At 34.2% G+C, this 25331-nt stretch overlaps 1 protein-coding gene across 1 annotated transcript in view; it reads right to left on the bottom strand.

Moving 5' to 3' along the window:
• The window catches only part of KCNH7 (potassium voltage-gated channel subfamily H member 7), a 486463-nt gene that overhangs the window by 57424 nt on the left and 403708 nt on the right, over positions 1 to 25331 (bottom strand). The window contains exons 7-8 of the mRNA XM_055307883.1: positions 21415 to 21840; positions 6608 to 7007 (exon numbers count right to left, since the gene is read on the bottom strand). Of these exons, the coding sequence (XP_055163858.1) occupies positions 6608 to 7007; positions 21415 to 21840 (826 nt within the window). The remainder of the gene's footprint in view (positions 1 to 6607; positions 7008 to 21414; positions 21841 to 25331) is intronic.

Genomic DNA, 25331 nt, shown 5'->3' with positions numbered 1-25331 from the left:
ATTTCCATCACCCTAAAAGATTCCCTTGTGTTCACTGGCTGCCTACACTTACTTCAGAACCTAGACAACAACCGAGCTCCAATGCATGTCATTACAGTAGTTTGCATTTCCTAGGTCTTCATATACATGGAATCATAATGTATATATTCATTTGCATCTGATTCTTTGTTGTACATGTCTTTGAAATTAATTCTGTTGTATGTATTAGTAATTTGTTCTTTTTTTATCACTCTACTTTGCATCACATGGCTCTACTAGTTTATCTCTTCTGTTGACAGAAATCTCACTGTTTCTAGTTTTTGGCTATTATGAATAAAACCGCCATGAGCATTTGTGACGAGTCTTCATGTGGGCACATATTTCCATTTCCTTTTAAACACTTAGGAGTGGAAGTGTGTGGTACATATAACTTTATAAGAAGCTGCTAGACTGTTCCTCAAACTTGTGTCAATTTATACTCCCTCCAGCAATAAATGACAATATCAATTGTTCCCAACTGCTGTTGCCAGTCTTTAATTTTTCATGCCACTTGTAGCGGGCATGTAATATCTCATTAGAGTTTTAATTTACATCTCTTGATGACTAATGATATCTTTTCCTGCACTTATTGGCCACTCATATAGCTCCTTTTTGAAATGTCTGTTTAAATCTTTTGGTCATTTTTATTTTTTATTTTTTTTAAATTTTTATTTATTTATGATAGTCACACAGAGAGAAAGAGAGAGAGAGAGGCAGAGACACAGGCAGAGGGAGAAGCAGGCTCCATGCACCGGGAGCCCGACGTGGGATTCGATCCCGGGTCTTCAGGATTGCACCCTTGGCCAAAGGCAGGCGCTAAACCGCTGCGCCACCCAGGGATCCCCTTTTGGTCATTTTTAAATTGAGTTGTCTTTCATTGTAGAATTGCAAGAAAATCTTGATAAATTCTGGATACAAGTTTTTTTTTTTAAGGTCTAAGTATTGAGAATATTTTCTTCTAGTCTATCATTTGCCTTTTTCTTTTCTTAAGTGTCTTTTGAAAAACTAAAGTTACTAATTTTGATGAAATCCAACTTATTACTTTTTATTTTATGGCTCCAGATTATTTTGTTTCAGTTTTGGTAATTTGTATCATTCAAAGAACTTTCATATCACATTTAAATTGCCATACTTCTTATGATAAAGTAATTCATAATGTTATTTTATTATTAATATCTTTGTAACCGGGAGTAATAGCTCTCCTTTCAATAAGATATTGGTAACATGTCTTCTGTCTCATCAGTCTAATTGGAAGTTTATCAATTTTATTGGTCTTTTTTTTATTGGTCTTTTAAAAAGCCATAATATACTCCCATTAATTTTCTCTAATGTTTCTTTGATTTCTATTTTATTAACTTTTGCTCTTATCTCTGCTATTTCTTCTACTTATATGTTTAGTTTAGTTGTCTTAAAATAGAAATTTAAATCTTTGATTTTAGACTTTTCTTTTTTAAATAAAAATACTGGGCAGCCCTAGTGTCTCAGCGGTTTAGCGCCACCTTTGGCCCAGGGCGTGATCCTGGAGACCCCTGATCCAGTCCCACATCAGGCTCCCTGCATGGAACCTGCTTCTCCCTCTGCCTGTGTCTCTGCCTCTCTCTTTCTCTCTCTCTCATTCTCTCTCTGTCTCTCATGAATAAATAAATAAAATCTTTGAAAAATCCTAAATAAAAATACTTATCCCTAAAATGGAACGCCTGGGTGGCTCATTGGTTGAGCATCTGCCTTCGGCTCAGGGCATGATCCCGGGGTCCTGGGATCGGGCTCCCTGCAGGGAGCCTGCTTCTGTCTCTGCCTCTCTCGTGTCTCTCATGAATAAATAAGAAATGTGTGGGAAATATCAGAAAGGGAGACAGAACATAAAGACTTCTAACTCTGGGAAATGAACTAGGGGTGGTGGAAGGGGAAGAGGGCAGGGGGTGGGGGTGAATGGGTGACGGGCACGGAGGGGGACACTTGACGGGATGAGCACTGGGTGTTATTCTGTATGTTGGTAAATTGAACACCAATAAAAATTAATTTATTAAAAAAATCTTTAAAAAAATACTTAAAACTACACATTTCTCTCTTTAGCTGTCTCTTGCACATTTTGGCACATTTTTCTTTCATTTTCGTTCAGTTAAACTATTTTCTAATTTTCCAAGTGATTTTCTTCTTTGAACCATAGGTTATTTGGAAGTGTGCCACCTACTTTCATTCCAAATACATATCACTCTTTTCTTTCGTTTCTCTTCTTCTCTTCTTTATTTTCTTTCCTTTCTTTTCCTTTTTGACTTTCCTTTCCTTTTTTTTTTTTTTTTCCTCTCTCTCTCCTTTTCTCTCCCTCTCAGGATAATTTCCAGTTTCTCTTGTGGTTAGAGACATACTCTGTATGATTCAGTACTTTTAAATTTGCTAAAATTTCTTTTTGGTTCAGCATACGACCTGTCTTGAGGATTTGATTTGTAGTCCAGCAGATGGTCTATCGTGCTGAATGTCCCACATACCCTAGAAAAGAATGTGTATTCTGCTGGTATTCTAGAATTGCCAATGTCATGTTAATTGATAGTATTTTTCAAATCTTTTATACATTTTCTGATTTTCTGTCTACTTATTCTACAAAACACAGAGGGAAGAGTGTTAATTGCTAATTGTAACTGTAGATTTGTCTTGTGAATTTGTCTATTTCTCCATTAGGTTCTATCAGTTTTTGTTTAATGTAATTGCTTTGTAATTGGGTATCTACACGCTTAGGACTGTGGTGTCTACTTTGTCTCTGGTAATAGTCTTTGTTTTTAAGCCTTCTTTGAAATCAATACTGCTCCTCACATTTTCTCATAATTAGTGATTGTATATACATCTTTTTCCATCTTTTTCTTTTACCTATGTCTTTATATTTTAAGTGTGTTTCTTTAGATAGCATATGATTGAGCCTTTTAAAAAAATAGTCTGACAATTCTGGAAGTTTAATGAGAGTTTAGCTCACTTACATTTAATGGAATTGTTACTGTGGCTTGTGTTAAATCTACCATCTTGCTGTTTGTTTTCTATGTGTTCCATTTCTCTTATTTTCTATTTTTTGGTTTTATCATTTTTATTATTCTATTTCATCTTCTCTATTGGCTTGTTAACTGTGCTGTAGGAGTTACAGTATGCATTTTTAATTTATCACTCTGTACCTTAAATAATAATAATAATAAGAAAATACCTCTTCATGTTTAATGTAGGAATCTTATATAAGATTTTATAATTCTTACTTAAATATACTTTCATTCTCCCTTCCTGTTTTGTACTATTATTGTCACATTTTAAATTCTACATATGTTATAATATTTAAAATATATTCTCCTAATTTTTGCTTTAAAAATTATTTTTGAAGACATTTAAAAATTAGAAAATATCTTTTAAATTTACCTACATATTAACCTTTTCTAGTGTTCTTCTTTTTTCTTTTTTTTTTCTAGTGTTCTTCATTTGTTTTTCTAGATCCAAATTTTCATCTTAATAATATTTTCTATTTACCTGGAGAGCTTTCTAATTTCTTGTACTTTGCTCATGATGAATTATGTCAGGTTTTGTTTGTCACTTTCAAAGGAGAGATTAATTGAACCAATATTTCTGTGTTGGCAGATTTTGTTTTTTCTTTAGCACTTTAATGATTTTATTACATTGTCTTAATGGTTTGCATTGATTCTAATAAGAAGTATGTTTTCTACCTGATGCTTTCCCTCTGTACATGATGTATCCTATTTTTTTCCCTTCCAGTTACTTTTAAGACTTTTTCTCCTTATCACTAGTTTTCAGTAATTTAAGTATGGTGTGCTTGTGTGTGTGTGTGTGTGTTTGTGTGTGTGTTTTTAGCATGTTTGGGATTCACTAAGCTTCTTGGATCTGTGGTTTACAGCTTTTTTATCAATTTTGGAAAGATTTCAGCCATTAAAATTTCTTTTTCTAAGTTCCTTCCCCATTTTCTGGGAGTCCATATACACATTTGTTAAAGTGCTAGATATTATCTGTTAGTTTCATAATTTCTGTCAATTCTGGTTCTGGGCTTTTATTTGTTTTATTAAGATATAATTGACATACAAAATTATATTAACTTTGGAAGTACAACATGGTGATTTGATATTTGTATACAGTCAGAAATGTAGTAATCATAATAAGTATAGTTAATTTCCATTACCACAGAGGCACAGGATATTTTTTTCTTGAGATGAGAACTTTTAAGATTTACTCTTTTAGCAACTTTCAAATATACAATACAGTATTATTAACTGTAGTTACCATACATTACATTACATCACTATTTATTTATTAAATAATAATTTATTAAAAAAATAAAACGCATCTACAGACATTTGAGTTGTTTCCATTTAGTTAGATGGTATCTTTTAATGTTTGATTTTTAGTTTTCTTGAGTTATATTGTAAGAGAGATGATAGATTGATCTTTTTTTCTATTTGGCTTCAAAGTTTTATTTTAGAATGAAGATTGGTTTTAAAGAAGTTTAGGGATGATGAGAGAGTTCAACATGATAACTAGATGATATAAACTATACCTAGTATTAGTATATAGACACTATTTTACATTATATTTTTAGATATTGTATTTTATTTTTGGCTTAAAACAGATCACTCAGATCTAAGGAGTATGTACTTAGTGTATAAATATAACTAAACAAAAATAACCAAATCATTTTCTAACACAGTTGGATCTCAATGGAAATACCACGTTAGATGCATCCATATACATCAAATGGCTTTGTGCATTTTGGGGCATTTTTATTATTAAGTTTTGAGTTGTAATTTGACTTTTCTTCTTTATTTTAGCATAATAGGTCATGATAGAACTCTCTAGGAATACGTTTAATTTTTTTCTTATGTGACATGGAGCTCTACATAATTCCCTTTTGAAAGTTATAGAACCAAGTCTATTATTCAAATAAAGTATATTATGTGGAATGTGGTTGTATCTTACTCTACTCAATTAACTAGAGTGTCTTCTCTTTTTCTAAAAGATGAAAAATATCTGTAGAAAACAAGTATTTTCCTTAAAGAAACAAAAGAAATAGCCTTGTGCTATATTTAAGAAAGAAGGGAAGGAGGAGAAATGGAAGGAAGAAAGAAGGAAGGAGAAAACACTGCCAATTATCATGATTTAGGGATTAGAGACTGGATATAGACCAAATAAAGAACTGAGTTTTCTTTGATTTAAAATAATTCACATGATGAACAGTATTGTTTTTAATGTAATCCTCACAATTGATGAGGATTTCTAAGTGGTGAGCAGGTTAGAAAACTCTTGCAAATTCTGTTTCAATATGCAGGTTCTGTTTTATTCATTAAAAGCATATATGCATATTTTTTCTATACATATGTTTAAATAATTAGGAACAAACTTTTAAAAATTTCTTTTGTTACTTCACTAAAATTGATAATCACTGCAAGGTATTTACTAGCAGCTGTAGTCATAGAGTGGTTGGCACTGTTTGAGATAGTCGGTCTTCCTAGAATGAGTTTTTCTGTTTCCTAGTAGGTCCCTCTTCCATTTCCTTCTGGGTGCAAGGCTACTTCTGTGTTTATAGCCCAGACTTAGCCTGAATCTAGAATATCTTAAGGGTTATTTGAATATAATGCTATTTACCTATATAAATCTTACCTAAATAAAAATACTAAGATATATATAAGAAAAGTAAATTTTAAATACAATGAACAATAAACAGGGTGAATTGATTTAAATTTCACAAATAAAACTTATCTAAGTACACTTCATTAATCAATATGTTAACATTTAAAATCAACTCTGGATCTATTTTCAGATTTGTACACCATCTAGGGATAATGCCCTTTTCTAAGCTTTAAAATTTCATTATGCTTTTGTGAATTGCTGCTCAGTATCACAGAAGTTATCTTTAGTGACTCTATAGTATGATTTTTAAAAACATTAAAACATCTTTAGGTTAATGCAGAATTTTTTGTTTCTTATTCCAAAAAATATACCTCTTAATGATGCTCATGTCATCACCACATTACAAGGTAAAGAGCAATCACTTAAGCTTTGGCATAATGTCATAGGGAAAGGAATTTTTAAGCAATAAGTAAGTGGTGAAAAATACATATATATATTTATCTGTGTATATATCTGTCTGTAAATACAGATATATATAAGAAATATATGTATTTATTACTTCTATATTTTTATATAGAAATATATTTTTCTATTAAGAAATATATATATTTCTATTTATCTAGTAATGTAAACTAATCTTTCCCATTCTAATTCGGTCTCAGCTTAAAACAGAAAATAACCATTGGTAACAAATTGCAGACACTTTTACAGCAGCAATAGTGAACTGCAAGTCTCAATTCTGGCATTCTAAAATCCATGTAACTCCAGTTTTATATTTGTAGTTTTTCTGAGGTGCTAAAAGTCCTTTTGGTATCTCCCCTCACAGAGAGAATTAGGTTTGATAGAATATAATACCCATATATGTAATTCCATGATCTCTCCAGTTTTCTACATTTTTTTCTTTGCCTGATTCTGAATGTTCTACAGATACCAATTTTAAGATATTTTACCCTAATAGAAAACAAAAGAGAAATCTACTTACAGCCGATCAACATGACACAGATTGAAAAGATTTTCTCCGAATTGGTGTTAGGAGACACGTTCCCAAATCCTACACTGGTTAAACTGCTGAAGGTAAAATAAAGTGCTGTGACGTATTTGTCTTTAATGGATGGTCCAGAACTTGAGTCACTGTCATTGTAACGTTTCCCAATTTGTTGTCCCAACGAATCCAACCATCCAATTTTGTCAGTCAGGTAGGGCCTTTCTACATTTCCAATTGCATACCAAATGCAAGCCAGCCAGTGAGCTATCAGGGCAAATATGCACATTAAGAGCATTAGAACAGCAGCTCCATATTCTGAATATCGATCAAGTTTCCTGGCCACTCGCACAAGACGAAGGAGTCGAGCTGTCTTCAGAAGACCGATTAATGTTGTTGTCTGTGGAAATAAATGTGTATGGTCAGAAACAGTTGGCAAACAATTCCGTGTGTGTTCCTGTGAAGCAAAGTAGGAGGAAACAGGTTAAAACAATATGGTAGCAATGAGGATAAATGCAGATTTGGATTAAGTATTAAGGTTAGTTTTTTTTTTTTAATTTTACATCTGCCTTGGAAAATACTTTGAAAGTGTGTGGTACATTAATTCACTATCTTGACATGCAAGACCCATGGGACAGACTCCATCTGTCTAGCTTTATGTTCTAACCAAGTGCCTTGAAGATAATGAATACTCAGTAAATCATTCATTCACCAGTAAACATCCTTGTGTGTTACTGGTGTGCCTACCAAATGCCACCACTGGGATTATAGTGTTGAGCAAGCAGACATCACTTTTATAACAGAAAGAAACATTTTCTTACTAGATAAAACGCCTTCTTTAATGAAGAGAAACAAGATCCACTGTCTTTAAGGGATTGATAGATTTTTTTTTTTAAAGAAACAGACAATAAACTCATTTCAGAGACTGAAAAATGTGGTAATGATAATAAAACAGAGCGGTGTGATAGAGGATGTTTAGGGCATAGTCAGGATGGCAGTGACTCTAGAAAAAAAGGCCAAATATGATAAAGATGATCTTGCTGAGGAGCTGACATTAGAGTTGAGACGTACCCACATAATGAGAAGAGCCCGGCAAACAGATAATTGGGAGACTTACTGGATGATTGTATGCATGCTTTACACGCTATATTTAAATTCATTTTTCCTTTCTCAATGTGCTAAACTGATGAATTGTTTCTTGATGTCCCAATGATATTATGCACTTTTCATTGGGTTGTGATGTGTAACTAATTGTATGATTATTACTGACCAGGTATCTAATGATAGGACACTTCTATATAATAACAGGATATTTAACTGGTTGTTTGAATTTGAAATCTGGTAAGTACAAATTACAAGTTCATTTCTTAGGTTTCCTAAATAATGTCAGCTATAAGTACTATATAATTCACAGGGCATATAATTATTCCATAGTTACATGGTGTTTACCAATCAATTATTGAGTCATTTTATGTGTTCATTGTTGGTGTTTATTTTGCAGAGTACATCCAACTGTATTGAGAACACTTATATTTTAATTAAAGAAATAGCACATGTCAGAGCTATCACCCTCTATCTGTTCATATTGACTTGGTGGTAAAAAAAAACCACTAAATATTAAGAAATATAGTTTCATTAGTATTCTATAATAAGTCTTGCAGTTCCTTTTTTGTGTGTGTGCTAGAGTGGTCACTAAAAGAAGGGGAGATCCTTCGGTCTCTGAATTCTTTTCAGTTTGTACTGGAATCTTCTAGAGGTTAGAGGAGATTATGTAGTTGGGATGTGCTTATCACATTTGAGATCTGGTCTTTACTCATTATAAAATGTGAGGAGGGGAGAGTCTTCCTTGTTTCCAATGTTGTTATTAATTTTGAAGGTGGAATAAGGAAAGCAGTATTTTTTTTATTCACAAATATAAAGAGTGTATCTTTTCACAATGAATAAATGGAGAGTTTATGTTAGGTAGTTCTCTGGAAGAAGGTCAACATTCCACTATTTGAATTATCAACATTTTAACTAATTAGCTTTTTTTTTCAAAGTTAGTTGTTTTTTGTTGTTGTTGTTTCAAATTATTTTATTTGCATTTTAGTTAGTTAACATAGAGTGTAGGTTTCAGGAGCAGAATTTAGTGATTCATTACTTACATATAACACCCAGTGCTCATCACAAGTACCCTCCTTAATCCTCATCACCCACTTAGTGCATCCCTTCACCCACCACCCCTCCAGCACCCCTCAGTTTGTTCTCCATAGTTAATAGTCTCCTATGGTTTCCTCTCTCTTTTTTTTACTTCCTCTCTCTATGTTCACCTGTTTTGCTTCTTAAATTGCACATATGATTGAAATCATATGGTATTTATCTTTCTTTGACTGACTTCTTCTTAGCATAATACACTCTAGCTTCACCCACACTGTTGCAAAGGGCAAGATTTCACTCTTAATGATGGCTGAGTAATATATATGTTATATATATGTAACACTTCATCTTTATCCATTCGTCAGTTGATAGGCATTTGGGCTCTTTCCATAAGTTGGCTATTGTTGATAATGTTATAGCCATCAGAGTGCATGTGCCCTTTCAAATCAATATTTTTGTATCCTTTGGGTTGGTACCTAGTAATGCAGTTGTTGGGGTGTAGGGTAGCTCTATTTTTAACTTTTTGAAGAATCTCCATATTGTCTTCCAGAGTGGCTATACCAGTTTTCATTCCCACCAACCATGTAAGGGGTTCCCCTTTCTGTGCATCCTTGACAACATCTGTTGTTTCCTGTGTTGTTAATTTTAGCCATTCTGACAGGTGTGAGATGGTATCTCATCGTAATTTTGATTTGTATTTCCCTGATGATGAGTGGTGATGCAGAGCATCTTTTCATACGTCTGTTTTAGCTGATCAGTTCTATGTTAGGGCTTTGGACAAACAAATGAATGTATGGATTCTGTATCCATATTAGTCTGTCATCTTGGACAAATTGCTTATTTAATCTCTAAACTTCACATTTTTCATCTGGAAATGGGCATAATAATGCCTCCTCACAAGGTTGTAGATAAGCCATAAATAGTAGCTTTTTGCATTAAATATCCCATATGCTTTAGTTTCCGTCAGTAAGCAGAAACATTATACGGTGAAATAGATCCATAGAACTTACACGTTTTCCAAATGCATTACTTTGATATCTAGAATTCTAATTGGAGGCATTCCAACACCGGCCTTTTGGCCTCCTCAGGGAATGGCAGGAATTTTAAAGACAAGAGCATCGTCTAGAGGCATTGACTGCTTGGAGTTCAGTACAGGAATCACCTGGGTTCAATGTGTCTCTTTCTACACTTCACAGCTTCAGTCTGTGTGTTTATTTCCCCCCCCCCCCAGCTCTGTTACCTATTTACTTATACTGAAAAATCAGAACTATTTGAAGAGTATTGCTCAAAACTTATCTTTGAAAGAAGATTTCTCTCTGAACCTCAAAATAAATGAAATATAATGAAAATTCCCTAGGGTATCTGGTTAATGAAGTGAAGTGCTTCAAAACAAATGAGATGTTTTAATAACATATTGTGATAATAAGCACTAACGACTCTTCTGGCTGCCAAGACAGTAAAGCAAAAATGATGTTATAAAAAAAAAAGGAATCAATCTGCTGTGTAGGCCACCTCCTTTCTTCTTCCTTCCTTTCAAAAAAAAAAATCTGATGTTTCTTCTAGGATTATATCAAAATGAGGTAAAACCTAGGTGACAGTTCTCTAAGCAGATAAATGAATATAATTTATTTAGTGACACATAAATAACATCTTTCCTGGACAAAAAAAGCTTAAGAAATATGGCACATGATGAAGTCTCAACCCAATTGACATTACTCATATAAAATAATTGCAGATGTAGCGCGAGAGGGAGAGAGAGGAAGAGGAGAGGGAGAGAACGACAGAGGGAGGGAAGGAGAGAAAGAGAAAAAGGACAAGAATTATTCAACAGTTGTTTTACCTTTCAGTTGCTTCATAAGATGCGTGAAAATTGGCTTCAGCAGTCAAAGCCATTCTCTTGTGATTCCATAAACATGTACCCAAGCATAATTACATATCTTGTTTGACAATGAAACAAATGACTGGATCTTATTTTTGTTGTTATCAAGATGCTGAGAACACACCTGGGCATTCTTCCTTAGCTACTGTTGCATACAGCATATCTTGTAGATGACACTTAAGATCGCAGTAACTCTTTTCTTCTTCCTTAAATATCTCTTTAAAGATTTAAAGTGTTTTGCCCATATTACACAAGGAAAAATACGATTGCACTACAATCTCAGAGAGAGTAGCCTAAGGAATGATCAATCTCCTCTTGATTTGTTGGAGATGGTTAGTCCTCATTGTTTAGTTCAATGTACCCTTTCTGTATTATGTGTGAATGAAAAATGGGACCAACAACTACCTTAGAGTTGTGTTAACATCAGAACTTGGCTAAGTAGAATGTTTTCAGCATGTATGTTTCTCTCACCTTTTATCTAATTTCATGTAGTACTCACATATAGTATGTAAATCTATTTTTGTGGGGGGTTTTCCCCCAATTTTTGAAAATAAAAATAAAAGTATCTTTAAGCTTATTGCAACAATTTAAAAAATAGTAGAGGTATAAAACTTTCCCTTAGATGTTATTTAACTTTTTATTCGCATTAGAAAAATATTGTAATGTCTATTGTTACTTTTGGTAGACTGAGAAAACATAAGAGCTCACAAGAAATATGTGTGATTATGAACTACAAACACAACATGATAATAAATAAGATGGAGAAAGAGGTGAGCTACTTTACAGTAGATTGAAACAAGGTACTTTGTTTTTTGTTTTTGCTCATTAACTGTAGCAAAAAAGACAAAATGAATAAGCCATGGTTTCACCTCATCAGTACTTATGCCATTTCAGACCTGAGCTCCTTTACCTGTGATTGAATGATAGTGTAAACTCTTTTTGTCTGAATGCCACAGTAAAGAAAATATACTTATTTAGGACTTTTATTTTTAATGTATTTTGTCAGAACTTTTTAAGTGTAAAATGACTCTTCCCTGGCAATTCAAATTATTGAAATTTCTGGGGGGCTGAACCATATAATCCAATTTCAATTTTTTTAAATATACCCATATCTATAGTTTGTTAAAGTCCTAGATACTTTGGGGTGCCTGGATGTCTCAGTTGGTTAGGTGTCTGCCTTTGGCTCAGGTCGTGATCTTGGAGTCCTGGGATTGAGCCCCATGTCAGGCTCCCTGTTCTCTGCTCCCCCTCCCACTGCATCTCCCCTGGTTTCTCACTCTCTCATAAATAAATAAATAAATAAATAAATAAATAAATAAATAAATAAAATCTTAAAAAAAAATAAAGCCCTGGATAGTTTCTTATACTGAAGTAGAAGTTAGTTTCCTTTATTAAGTATGACTTTCTCAACTGAACTTTATTGTAAAAATATATACTCTAAACAACTGCAATTTTATAACATGTTTAGAAACCAGACCTGGACTCAAGAAGACTATGTGATTTTTTTTTCTAGATATTTTACAATAGATGAGATAATATCCTCTCTCAGTGTAAGTGGATTTCTTTCAGAAAGCCTGAAATTAGAATAGGGGATTTCTTACTTCTATCAAACAATTCTCTTCTCAAGAGTAAATTTGGCTACAGTTAAACTGAGGAAGCTTCATCAATAAGAAAAATCTGGGGATCCCTGGGTGGCTCAGCGGTTCAGCACCTGCCTTTGGCCCAGGGTGTGATCCTGGAGTCCTGGGATCAAGTCCCGTGTTGGGCTCCCTGCATGGAGCCTGCTTCTCCCTCTGCCTGTGTCTCTGCCTCTCTCTCTCTCTGTCTATGTCTATGTCTATGTCTATGTCTATGTCTATGTCTATGTCTATCATGAATGAATAAACAAAATCTTAAAAAAATTTTGCTCTCAATAATTTTTCAAAATAATTTTTAAGTAAGCATTTTCAAGAATCATACATTTAAAATACTTGATTTCAGAGGTTTACTCTCCAACACTTTTGCCTATAGTAAGTGGGTAGAATTATTCTTTTATAAATGGGGAGATACAAGTATGTGATCTTTGGTTTTGTTTACAGGGTTGAAAGAATGAATCATCACTGGAAATTTCTGCCTAATCCATCATTCTGTTCTGTTTGTCAAGAAATATTTGGGTACAAGTGGAGAAATGGGAACACTTAGTGAGTAATTCATTTCATAGTTCTACATCCATGGTTTGCTTTATATTTTATTTCAATTCCCTCTAAGCTCTAGTGCTTGTATAACTTGTCCAGTAAAACTTAATAATATTGAAACTAGTTTTGAGTTTTTTGTTCAGCTTGAGTCACACTTTTTTCAATATTTCTAAGGACACATTCACTGATACAATAAAAAAAATATGTTGAGTATGCAAGAAACTTTAAAGAAATCACATAGCTTATCCTTTCTTTATTCAAACCAAACCTCACAAATTCCTCCACAAACTGAGGCTTTTAAACACAAGATTTTACAACCTCCTTGTGAAACTAAATCCAATATTTAACAACCTTTACTGTCAAGATGCTTCTATTTTTATTTTGTTTATAATTAACATTCTATTTTGGTGCAATTTCAACTCACTTCCCCTTTCTTTAGTTACAATAATATGGAAAACTGAAAACTGGTCATCAAATGATTTTACCTAGTAGCAAGCAAATGTTACAATGAATAAATAAAAAATTATGGATATTGTATTTTTAAAATAGGAATTTGACTTTTGAGAAATATTTAACAAAAAATTGAAACTTATGTCATCTCCAGTGAATTGTAGACAATAGATCATATATACATGATGAATACATGATTAACTTAATGCAAAACATATTCTTTTTTTTAACATATTCTTTTGATGGAATGTTCTTATATTTTCTTGGCTCAAAAATGATTTCATCAGAGATCCTGTGTCTCTAACTTGTCATACCACAGATTTTTGGAGGCATGAACAACAGCCTCAAATACAAGCCAATAGAGACATCTGCCTTAACTCCCAAGAACTATCTAAAGAGAGACACAGTGACTTTATGGATAGAAATATATTATGCATGCAGTTCTTCAAAATGTATTTTGTTATTTAAATTTGAACATGACTATGTCTAATGTTTTAGCAATTCACTTCTAACAAACTAATGGCAACTGCTGTAGAGATCAGGTTCAGAAAGAATTCTGACAAGGTGATTGGAATTTCTATACAGATACTTGCTAAGTTTTCCCTTGTATCATCCATGCATCTAACAGATTAATGAAACAAACATATCAATGTGAACAGAAACTCTTCTATTAAAACTTGCCCTCAAAGAGACTTTATATACTTAGGTTTCAAAGACTTTGCCTGTATTCAGGATTCATGGAAAATAACAGTAAAATGGGAATGGAAAGAGGTTCACAAAAAAGTAATGAATCCAAAAAACCCACTAATTTTCAGGAGAGGAAGAGGTTAATGAAGTGTATAGCTAAAAAGAATGCTCTAGATTCTAACAGTTGATATATTTAAAAGTAAGATTTTCCACAGATAAGCAAAATAGAGAAAAACTTGAGGCAGATAATGAAAAGTTGACTTTTTGGAGACTGGGTCAATAATGTTGTTCTCTTGCACCAATGATATTGAGATAATTTGCTATGAATGGCATGATATTTGAAGATGCACAAATTAATAAATAAAGAATCTTTCCCTTCCTTGGTCTGTCTGGATGGCATTAATATCAGGAAGATACTAATGATACTAATAGGCAAGCCCAATTATTATCAGTATTTCTTTCTTTTTTTAAAAAAATATTTTATTTATTTATTTGGGAGAGAGATTGAGAGTGAGAGAGCATGGGCGGGGGTGGGGGTGGACAGGGGCAGAGGGAGAGGGAGAAGCAGACTTCCCACTGAGCTGGGAGCCCAATGTTGCAGGACTCCAATCACAGACTCTGGGATCATGACCTGAGCCAAAGATAGATGCTTAACTGACTGAGCCACCCAGGCACCCCTATCATTATTCCTTTCTTCAACATATTTTTTTTTTAGAAGATCCTCTAGTTATTACTAGGAGATTTGTATTCATTAAGCTAAAAATGTAATTGATTGTTTTGAAAAAAGTGAGCAATTCTGCTCATATATATACTTTAGTAAAAATGTATATGCCAAACTATCCTCAGCATTGCTAGGATATATGTTTTATAGCTAAAATAATATAGATCCAAAATTTGAATAGGTTTCCTTCCTTAGCTTTGAATGTAAATAAAACTGAAATGTTACAGTAGCTTACCATTTAGAGAAATTGGCAAGAAAGTTAGTTAATTGACATTGACAAAATTGTTTTCTCTAAGGTCACCCAAGATGCTATGACGCATAGAAAATTTTTTTAATACTTTAGCTAGAATTAAGCAATGATGAAATCATGACTGTCCTTATATTTAGTAAAATCGCTGCTTCACTTGATTATTTATGTCTTTATTTTGTAGAAATGTTCATCTATGAACATATGAAAGCCCTCTCCTGGATATCCTCTTTGTCCCAGATAAGGCCACTGGTTCTTAAATGTCTAAACAGCAAAAATTCCTGCCACTTTTAAAAATGCAGTTTCGAAGGCTTTACTTTAGACCTACCAAATATGAATCTCCAAATTCTTTTATAAGATCCACACTGAAATCGGTGCATGGTCCTCATGAGAAGCACTGACCTAAACCAATCCTTGCCATGTTTATAACAAATTTATAATTTAATGGATCTCATTTTTTAAAAAAGATTTTATTCATTTTTTTGACAGAAAGAGCGAGTGAGAGAGAGTGAGCACAAGCAGGGGAGGAGCAGAAGGAGAGGGAGAAGCAGGCTCTTTGCTGAGCAGAGAGCCCAATGTGGGGTTCTATCCCAGGACCCTGGGATCATGACCTGAGCCAAAGGCAGACACTTAACTGATTGAGCCACCAGGTGCCCTTCTCTTCTTTTTCTTATCCTCACATATGTATCTTTCTAGCTGCTCACTTAGTTCCTGACTTGCCTACATGCCATTTTTACTAGGATGACAGGCGTCTCAAACTTCATTTGACCCAAACAGGGATTTCTCTTTCCTAATGCACCTTCTTCTCCCCAGGATTTTCCTCTCTGGATAAGTGAGTGGCCACTTATAAAAGTCACTTCACTACCTCCATCCTCTAAAATATTTTAAACATGAAGAAAGAAACAACAAAATCTTTCAACCATCATTAATTTTGCTTTGTTTTTTACTCTTCCAACAATATTTAATCCATCAACAAGCCCTCTATTATATTCCAAATGTATCTTTCTCTCCTCACCTCTATTGCCACCATGTGGTCCAAGCCATTGCTGTTTTTCCCTGCTACATTACAGCCAAAGTTCTAAGTCTTTCCCCTGCTTCTACCCCCACTAAACCATCTGCAGACATCATCCATGAGGTGTTTTGTTTTGTTTTTTTCCATGAGGTCTTTAAAACCATCCATTAGCTCATGTTGTTCTCACTCTGAAGGCTCTGGTGCAGCCAGAATGAACCCCCAAATGTCACTGTTGCACGTGATTTGGTTCCTGTTTCTGAATCCTCATATCTTAGCACTCAACTCTCAACTCACTGTGGTTCAGCTTAGTTGCCACTGGCCTTCCTTTTGTTCTAACACACCAAGCTTCTTCCCCAATTGGGCCATTTTCACCAGTGTTTTCTTTTGCTTGAAATGCTCTGCATGTGTTTTCATGGGGCTAGTTTCTTTGGGTCAAGTCTCAACTCAAATGGGACCTCCCCAAAGATCTTTCCTAATCTCCTCATCCAAATCAGCCAACCGAAGAAGTCATTCAGCACCATGTGCCTTTTTCTTGACAGCTCACAGGCTTCTTAAGGGAAAAATCGAAACCAAAAACAATAACCCTTTACTTCACCATGTGCGCCTTCCAGTGCTGCTGTTACCCCCTCCTTTTATTACCAAGATTCTAGCAAGAAGGGGCTTTATTTGCTTCCTGTTAATTTCCACAGCCGCTTCAGTTTGGCTGTGGCCAATATCTGTTCTAACTGTCACCAACACATACTGAACTGACACACCCAGTGACTTATTTCCAGTCTTCATGCTACTCTATGTCTTTACAGTATTTGCCACCATCTTCTTGAATTTTCCCTTACTTCCCAGTGGAGTGAGGTAAGTAGAAGTCCTATAATACACAGCACAGTCTCCAATAACAAAAAAAATTATTGGTGTCCTATATAATCTTTCAATGTTCCACAGTCATTTGTATAGGTAAAAAAAAATCTGTTTACTGAGCCTCAATGCTGGATTTTACATATAAACAGATGTTCACTTCTGTACATTTTAATATTCATTAAAATATGCAGAAATTTAGCTACCTTGTAAACTGAGAGATAATTAACTTGTTTAGTTTGGACCTTCACTAAGAATTGTTTACTGTTTCAGAAAATTATATCTTCAACGACACACTGTGTGTATATAGCATGGCTATGTCAGTCAACATTTGTTATGCTATCACAATCATGAGATTTCTAGGTATATGAATGTTAATATATGCATATATATACATATCTACCTGCATATATGTATGCATACACATATATACCTATATAAGAACATATATAAATTCAATGCTTGTATTAAAATGAAAATATAAAATAAACTAATATTCAGTTTAATATTGAATTTTTATTCAAATATGGACTTCCTCGTTGTAAGTAGTTATAAGCATCTGATAATTTCATTATGTCATTTAACATAGACATGCCTGAAGTATTTATATATTCAACTGGGTATTTTATTATGAACACATTTCTTTTATTTCTTCTTTATATTAAGAGTGGGTATTATATATTGTATTTATTAAATTATGTGTATAAAAGACAATACTATTTATGACTTGTATTTAACAATAATAAAAGGGGGCTTTATAAAATATTTGCTATATGGGGTCTGATAGGACTGGGACCCAACACTTTATAGATCAGGAACCCTCCCATGCTCCATGTCCCCCTGTGCACGGCACTATGAAAGCATTTACTGGACAGTATTCTATCTGCTCATCTGATGCTGTCTATTGTAGACTGTAAGATCCAGACAGCGAGGTCCTTGTCCTACTCTATTTTTGTAAATGCAGTGTCTAGCATGTTGGCAATAGATGGTTCTCAGTAAATGTTTATAGAATGAATGAACCTACTCAAGTAGAGGTTACCAGAGCACTTTCTGAAAATGTAAAAATGAATTAAGTCAATTCTCATTAAAATTTGTGAAAAAATTACATGAAACTCCAACTAGTAAGGTGATACAATTGAGCTAATGCTTCTTTACAGTAGAGTAGATGGCTCTGAGTCTTATCAATCTGTCTTGATGCCCACTTTTGAGGGTCTCTGAACTTAGGCTAACTCTCCCAGTCACCTCTAGGGTACCCTAGTTTGAAAAACATTGTACTGGATAATCTTTCATTAAAGTGACCTCTAGCTTAATGATTTTAGGATTTGCCATTTAATTTTGGGTCAAAAATCCCAAAAAGTTTTCTCTTTTTCATATTCATGTGATGAAACTTCCAAAATTAGTTTCTTTGAATATAAGAACTCTTTTCTCTGGAAGCATTTTTCTTCTTTTTTTTTTTTGCCAGAAACAAAAATGGATGCTGAATGTTTTTAATACTCATACTACATTACACAATACACTTTTGGAAAAGTATCATTCTGAAATACCGCTAGGTATTGAAAAGCCTAATTAAAAGTCTCATTATAGGGGTGTCTGGATGGCTCAGTCAGTTAAGCATCTGGCTCTTGGTTTCAGCTCAGGTTGTGATCTCAGGGTTCTGGGATTGAGGCTCTGGTTGGGCTCTGTGCTCAGCAGGGGGTCTGCTTGAGGGTTCTCTCCCTCTGCCTGACCCCCCAGCTCTCTTTCTTTCTCTTTCTCAAATAAATAAATCTTTTTTAAAAACCTGATTTTAGTTATTTAGTATAGTTTGTAAATTAAAGAAGTATCTTCATCATTACTCTTGAAAAATGTATAAAGTAGGCCAATTCATCATTAGTTTTGTTGTTACCTTTTATAGCCAACTCAGCCCAACAGCTGACACCCTTATCCCCTCTACTTGCTATCCATGATACATACTTCTCCCTACAGTATGCCCCATGCTCTTATCCTTTGTAATACAATAACTGGCCTCAAAATATTTCCTTTCTGTCTCCAATTTCTTCAAGATTCCTAGAAAAGTAGCCAATCTACTATCATAGGATCATAGACATGCAATAAGTATTTGCTGAGCAGATGATAGTTATTTGCAGATTACTGTGGTAACATGTAAGTTTAAGGGAGACTTTATTAAGAAGCAGAGAGACTGGGCAGCCTGGCTGGCTCAACAGTTTAGTGCTGCCTTCAGCCCAGGGCGTGATCCTGGAGACCTGGGATCGAGTCCCATGTCCGGCTCCTTGCATGGAGCCTGCTTCTCCCTCTGGCTGTGTCTCTGTCTCTCTCTGTGCCTCTCATGAATAAAGAAATTAAATCTTAAAAAAAAAAAGAAAAAGAAACAGAGACTTTAATCCAAAGGAATGGGAAGAAGAAGAGGAGTAACCTTTGACAAACATTTACTATGTACCTGGTACTGAGTTAGTCTCTTTACATATACTGCTTTATTTTTAAAAAATCACAAGAAGATACCTTTCACCATTTGACAGAAAAACAAATGCAATCTTAATGAGTTAAGTATCTTGCAAAAATATAGAACATAAGTAGCAAAGGGGAGAGTCAGACCCAGGTCTGTCTAAGTCCAAAGCCAGAACTCTTCCCATTATCATGTCACATCCAAAAAGAATGAGGACAAGCTTTGGGAACACGGGGAGTCCATGAAAGCACATAGGACTGGAGAACTGGCAATTGTTTTTTTTGAGGCAAACTTCATCTTTTCTTTGATGCTACATGGAAAAGATAGTCCAGACACCATTTTCCCCAGAGACTATTTCATCCTATACTAATGTGAATGAATCACAATTAACTTTTGTTTCAGCTCTCTTGAAGTCCTGCCTGAAACAGTGATTATCTAAATTATATATTAATTATATATTTTAATTTTATTATTTTCAAGTGATATAGTAACTGGAATTAAAATACTCAAATGTTGCATCCTAGAAATTCTACCCTAATGGTTTTAATCAGTATTTCCAAATACTGGTTTGACTGTTATTGATTAAATCTCAGCAGTAAATCAACATTCTCTAACAATCTTATTTACCTATTTATTTGTCCACCCATTTTTTTTATTTCACCAAGTTGAAATTTAATTTGCTATTGGTGTACATTTTTTAAATTTAAAAGAGTGAGATGGATCACCCATTGTCAGAAACTCATAAAGATAAATATCAAGAAATATTCTGTTTTCCTGCCTCTTAAGTAACAACCAAAGTTATGAGTATTTAACATGAAACATTTAAGTAGTTTAACTGTAGCTAACTTTTTAAAAAATTATTTTTGTAAGAGCTTCACATGTTTTATCTCATTAGAGCCTCAAATTAAAAATAAATAAACCAATGTAAGAGGGAGGTCATAGTATTATCCTTACAGACAAGGAGAGTCAGGTTTGAGGCTTTGTGTAAGGTTTGTAGAATCCAGGAAGAATATATTGCTCAATTGCCTTGCTCTTTTTAAAAAATATTTTATTTGTTTATTTGAGAGAGAAAGAAAAAGCATGAGCTGAGGGAAGAGCAGGGGGAGAAGGAGAGGGAGGGAATCTCTCAAGCAGACTCCTCAGAGCCTGATGTAGAATTCAACCCCAGGACCCTGAGATACAACCAAAGCTGAAACCAAGAATCTGATGCTTAACTGACTGAGCCACCCAGATGCCCCTCGATTGCCTTATTCCTAACTGCCCAGAGTTCAACAGACATTATCTATAGGAAAGAATTAATTATAAACCAATTGTTCTTTTGGGCAGAGGAAGATTCTCTTATCCTGAAGCCTTAATTGGTCAGGGAGCAAACATCTGCAGGAGGCATTTGGATCTTTGATCTCCTCTTAAAAATGGGGTTCTCAGAAAAGTACCCTTAATTTTTAAAATTCAACACATTGAGGTTATCTTTCTCAAGCTATGCCCTTAGAACTACTTTCACATCTTCTGTAAATCTTTCCATTGTAGAATCCAGAAAGATTATTTACAATAAAAAAAATAGTGGTAATTAAATGGAGGGACTTTAGGAGAATTTAACTTCTTTTGGATCAAAGAACACTTTAAGAATCTGATTAAAGTATGGATTCTATTCAGAAAATGCATTGTATGCGTACTTGTCAACTTCCTTGAAGTTTCCAACTTTATAAGAAAATGGGAACACAAGAAGTACTTTCCAAGCTGGATATTATTTAAGAGAAAGAGTTTTGAACAAGACATTTTAGAAGATGCATGTTCCACATAATTTGAACATAAAATAAGCTCCTGCTGTCTCAAACCACAATTATGAGTCAAGAAAGAAAGAGACATCTTCATCTTTGACAGTTTTATAACCATGAAATTAACATGTAGAGATTTTACAGCCTGAAAATGTTAGTTATGTGCTATGAAACACTTTCCCAAAACTTTGCTTTCTTGGTTAAAAGATAATCTCTAGTGCTTCTTAACAAAAATAGAGAGAATTGTGAAGTATTTGCAGTGCCAAAATTGTCCCATTTCATTTTATAGCATTTCCAATGAAATGAATTTCATCTCTGAGATATGAGAAGTTTATAAAGCAACCACTTGTGGGTTTTTTTTTTTTTGCAGTTAAAATAGATTCACTTTTATAATCGCAATCTTTCAGAAAATAAGAATTTTATGCAGCTCTTACCTCATCAGAACCAGATCCAAAAATCAGCAAGTCAAAAGGAATTGCTGCAACCATGTCGATCAGGAACCAGCCTTTGAAGTAGTGTATTGCTATTTTGGCTGGATCACTTACCACTTCTTCATTCTGATTTACATATGTTGTTCTGAAGTTTATTAGAATATCTATGATGAACATAATATCCACAATCAAGTCCACCACATTCAAAGGGCTACAAGAATAGCCACATTCTCGTCTTTTCTGTTCTTCTCTGTCATTGAGGAGAAAGGCTGCGGAGTAGGGCGTGAATATAGCAGTGTATATGACCAATAGCAGAATAAGCCAATCCCAGACAGCCTTGAAGGGGCTGTAGTGCAATATTGTAAACTTGTTGATGCGTGGGGTCTGCAGTTTATACTCTGGCAGGACATCTGCTCCTAAAGAGAGAACCTGAACAAAAAAAGAAAATGGGCACACTATGTAAAAATGTCATTATTTAATCTCCTAACCTATAAATATATTAAGGCAATTATACATCAAAATCTATTAGGCAAGATGCATGTAATTGTGAAGTGTGTGTGAAAAACATACATTTAAAGCCCCAATATAAACCCCCACTTTGCAATATATTTGACTCCAGAAAACTCCATTGGTATTTCTTTTTTTTTTTTCCCATTGGTATTTCTTGATAAATACGACTTTCAATGAAAAGTAATGAATACTGTCACTGATATAGCAAGGAGTGGTTACTTATTTTTTTTTAACATACTACTACTCAGAAATAAAAATACATAGCTGTTTTTAGAAAATCATAAAATCAGTCTGATACACGAGTAATTCAGTTTTAAAACCTTAGAAAAGATTGTATGTAATGAATAGAAGCAGCCTACTTGGATCCATGTTCATATTTAATTTACATATATTTAATTCATAATTAAACCTTGATAAATCCAACTCATTCAAATCTTTAATTTGAATTTTTCCACCTGCAATCTGTTTTTAACGTAGAAAAAAAGGCACATGAGATTAAAATAAACACAAAGGACTCTTTTTGAGGTTGAGAAAATATTTTATATTCTGGGACAAATGTACTTTCACCCAAACTCCTCCATCACATTTACAGAATCATAAAGAGAGAATGGTGCAAGGAGATGTTCAGAATATTGATCTGGAAATGTTGCAAGATTATTAGCACCAATGGGCACTTAAGCCCTGAGATTTATTCTACATGATGAGACATTGGGTAGACCAAGATAGTTCATCTTTTGATAGATCATCAAAATAGTTTATCTGAAAAAATGAGAACTAAATTTGAATTATGAGGTGCCTGGATCCGGGAGTCCTGGGATCCAGTCCCACATCCGGCTCCCCATGGGGAGTCTGCTTCTTCCTCTACCTATGTCTCTGCCTCTCTCTGTGTGTCTGTCATGAATAAATAAAATTTAAAAAAATAAACTTGAATCACAATGTGGTAAAAAAGCTCATGAGTTGGTAACTCTAGACTAAGTTTCAAGAACAAAGGTCAAAGCAAAAAGATTATCTTGCTACCCAAAAAATGTAATTAGTCTTAATATAGGGGTTTACAAAAACTGAAATTTTTAGATGGCTCCACAAATGGCACATAGAGACATGTTTTAAGGGAGCGGTGGGTTCTACTCTTGCATTATGAATATCCCACATATATGCAATGGCTCTATGTCAGAGTTAATCTCACTAAATAAATTTTCTTAGGCTAGATTCTCCTAAATACAGCTAATGTATTATCAGCTCTGCAGGAAGAACTTCAGACAATTCCCTACTGATTAGTCAAAGAGTGTTATTTCTGTGTTCTTGTAATTCTATCCCTGTAGGTTTTAACTTGATTATAACGATATATAGGCAAATTTCAATTTTAAATCTTATTTTCATTGTCATATCACATACATTTTTTCGTATATAATGAGTTACCATTCTTATCTTAAAAAGAACTTGAGAAGTTTAATAACCACAAATGAGGTACATGATTTTTAAATGTAATAGAAGAGTTCAGTGAAAATAGATGAAAGTGTTTTAAAATAACAGCTAACCTGATTTAACTTGCTTTGAAAAAAATAATAATATAGAAATAACCTTTTTTTTTCAGTCCAGAGCAAATTTCAACAGGAAATAGATCTTTATTCTAAGCTATTATAAGAAAGGACTGAATTATCAGTAAAAAAGAAATCTGGAAAATAAAGTTGTTCATTGTTTCTGAAATATTGAATATATTCAGAATCTAAGATCTCAATCTCTAACTCTAAAGAGGAATAATGTTTGGAAAGTCTGTAAATTGATTAGTGCAGACTGTTAGAACTCCAATCATGTTATGCTCAGTACCGAAAATCAGCCCATATAACATTTTGGTCTGGAAAAAATGGATCATCTCTTAAGGTGACATTATGTAATATCCTTTCCTTAAAACAGACAAACAAACAACAAACAAACAAACAAACAAGATTCAGAGTGTAGAAAGTAAAATCCAAACCCTCATTTTGCCTCTCAAAAATCATCTAAAATATTGGACCCATTCTACCTTTACAGTTCCTTCTCACAGTAGATTCTTTTATGTACTCTGACAAAACTTGGCTAAAATTTTTGAACTGTTGAGAAATTTCCAAACCCTAAATTCACAAATTTCTTTCATTAAAAAAAAGAGTATGTAATTATTCAAAGAGAACCAAAAAAAAAAAGTTATTCTTAAAAAGAGGGATATTTGTCTGAGTTTGATCCCAGCTTAAGTGATATGCCCCTAATAACAATCTCACACATAGGGCACTTTGAATCCTTGTTTTAGCAGAAGTAGAAGTTAGAATACATTCAGCCCCATGGAACATCCCCCAAGAAGTGAAAACTGGATGGAGCCCTTTCCACTCCACATATGCGAGCATTCCTTTAACAGGTGACCACTTTGCTTAGGGCTGGAGACTGAAAAATTAGGAAGATACTGTCACTGACATTGCAGTTTATGGTCTACTGGGAGAAAAAGACATGCAGGCCAAGGATTCGAAGCCCTGCTGGGTGAGGTCCATCCATTCCTGGGTTGGTGGTGGTGCTCATGAAGGGGGTGGTCTCCACAGAGGCTTTCAGGGAAAGATGTCACTTGAATTGATATTTTGAGTAGGGGAAAGAAAAGAATGCAGTTGCGGGGATGAGGAAATTGGAAAGGGAAGAATATTATAGGCAGAGGGAACAGAATGAACAAAGGTAGGGAGGCATGAAATGATGTGTTGTGTGTTGAGGAATTATAAGCTGCCTTATGCTGTAGATAGACAAAATTCAGGGGAAGTTGTGGTGGAGATGGCAGTGGAGAGAAACAGTGATAGGCTGTGGAAAATCGAATATGGTAGAAATCTCTGGCTTTCTCCTTTAGATCGGGGTTTCTCACACTTGAACAAAATACAGACTCCTTTTAAGGGACAGATACTTATTGCAGAATCACAATGATAATGATATTAATTTATAATGTTAAGTAAATACACATGAAAATCACACTGTTAGAACTTCTTATGCTTTCAGCACTTAATATGACTATTGTGAGTTGAATTGTGTACCCCAGAGAGGTAGGTTGAAGTCCTAATCTCCAGCACCTATGAATGTGACCTTAACTGAAAATAGGGTCTTCACTGATGTAATCAAGGGAAGATGAGGTCCTAGTGGATTGGAGTGGGCCTTGATGCAATAACTATTGTCCTTAACATTATATGTTCTCATTCATTTGGGGAATATAAATAATAGTGAAAGGGAATAGAAAGGAAGGGAGAAGAAATGGGTAGGAAATATCAGAAAGGGAGAAAGAACATAAAGACTCCTAACTCTGGGAAATGAACTAGGGGTGGTGGAAGGGGAAGAGGGTGGGGGGTGGGGGTGAATGGGTGACGGGCACTGAGGGGGGCATTTGACGGGATGAGCACTGGGTGTGATTC

This window comes from Nyctereutes procyonoides, unplaced genomic scaffold (assembly GCF_905146905.1).
Source record: "Nyctereutes procyonoides isolate TBG_1078 unplaced genomic scaffold, NYPRO_anot_genome, whole genome shotgun sequence".
NCBI lineage: Eukaryota > Metazoa > Chordata > Mammalia > Carnivora > Canidae > Nyctereutes > Nyctereutes procyonoides.
The sequence above is the reverse complement of the archived record's forward strand: the minus strand, read 5'-3'. Positions and strand labels throughout refer to the sequence as shown.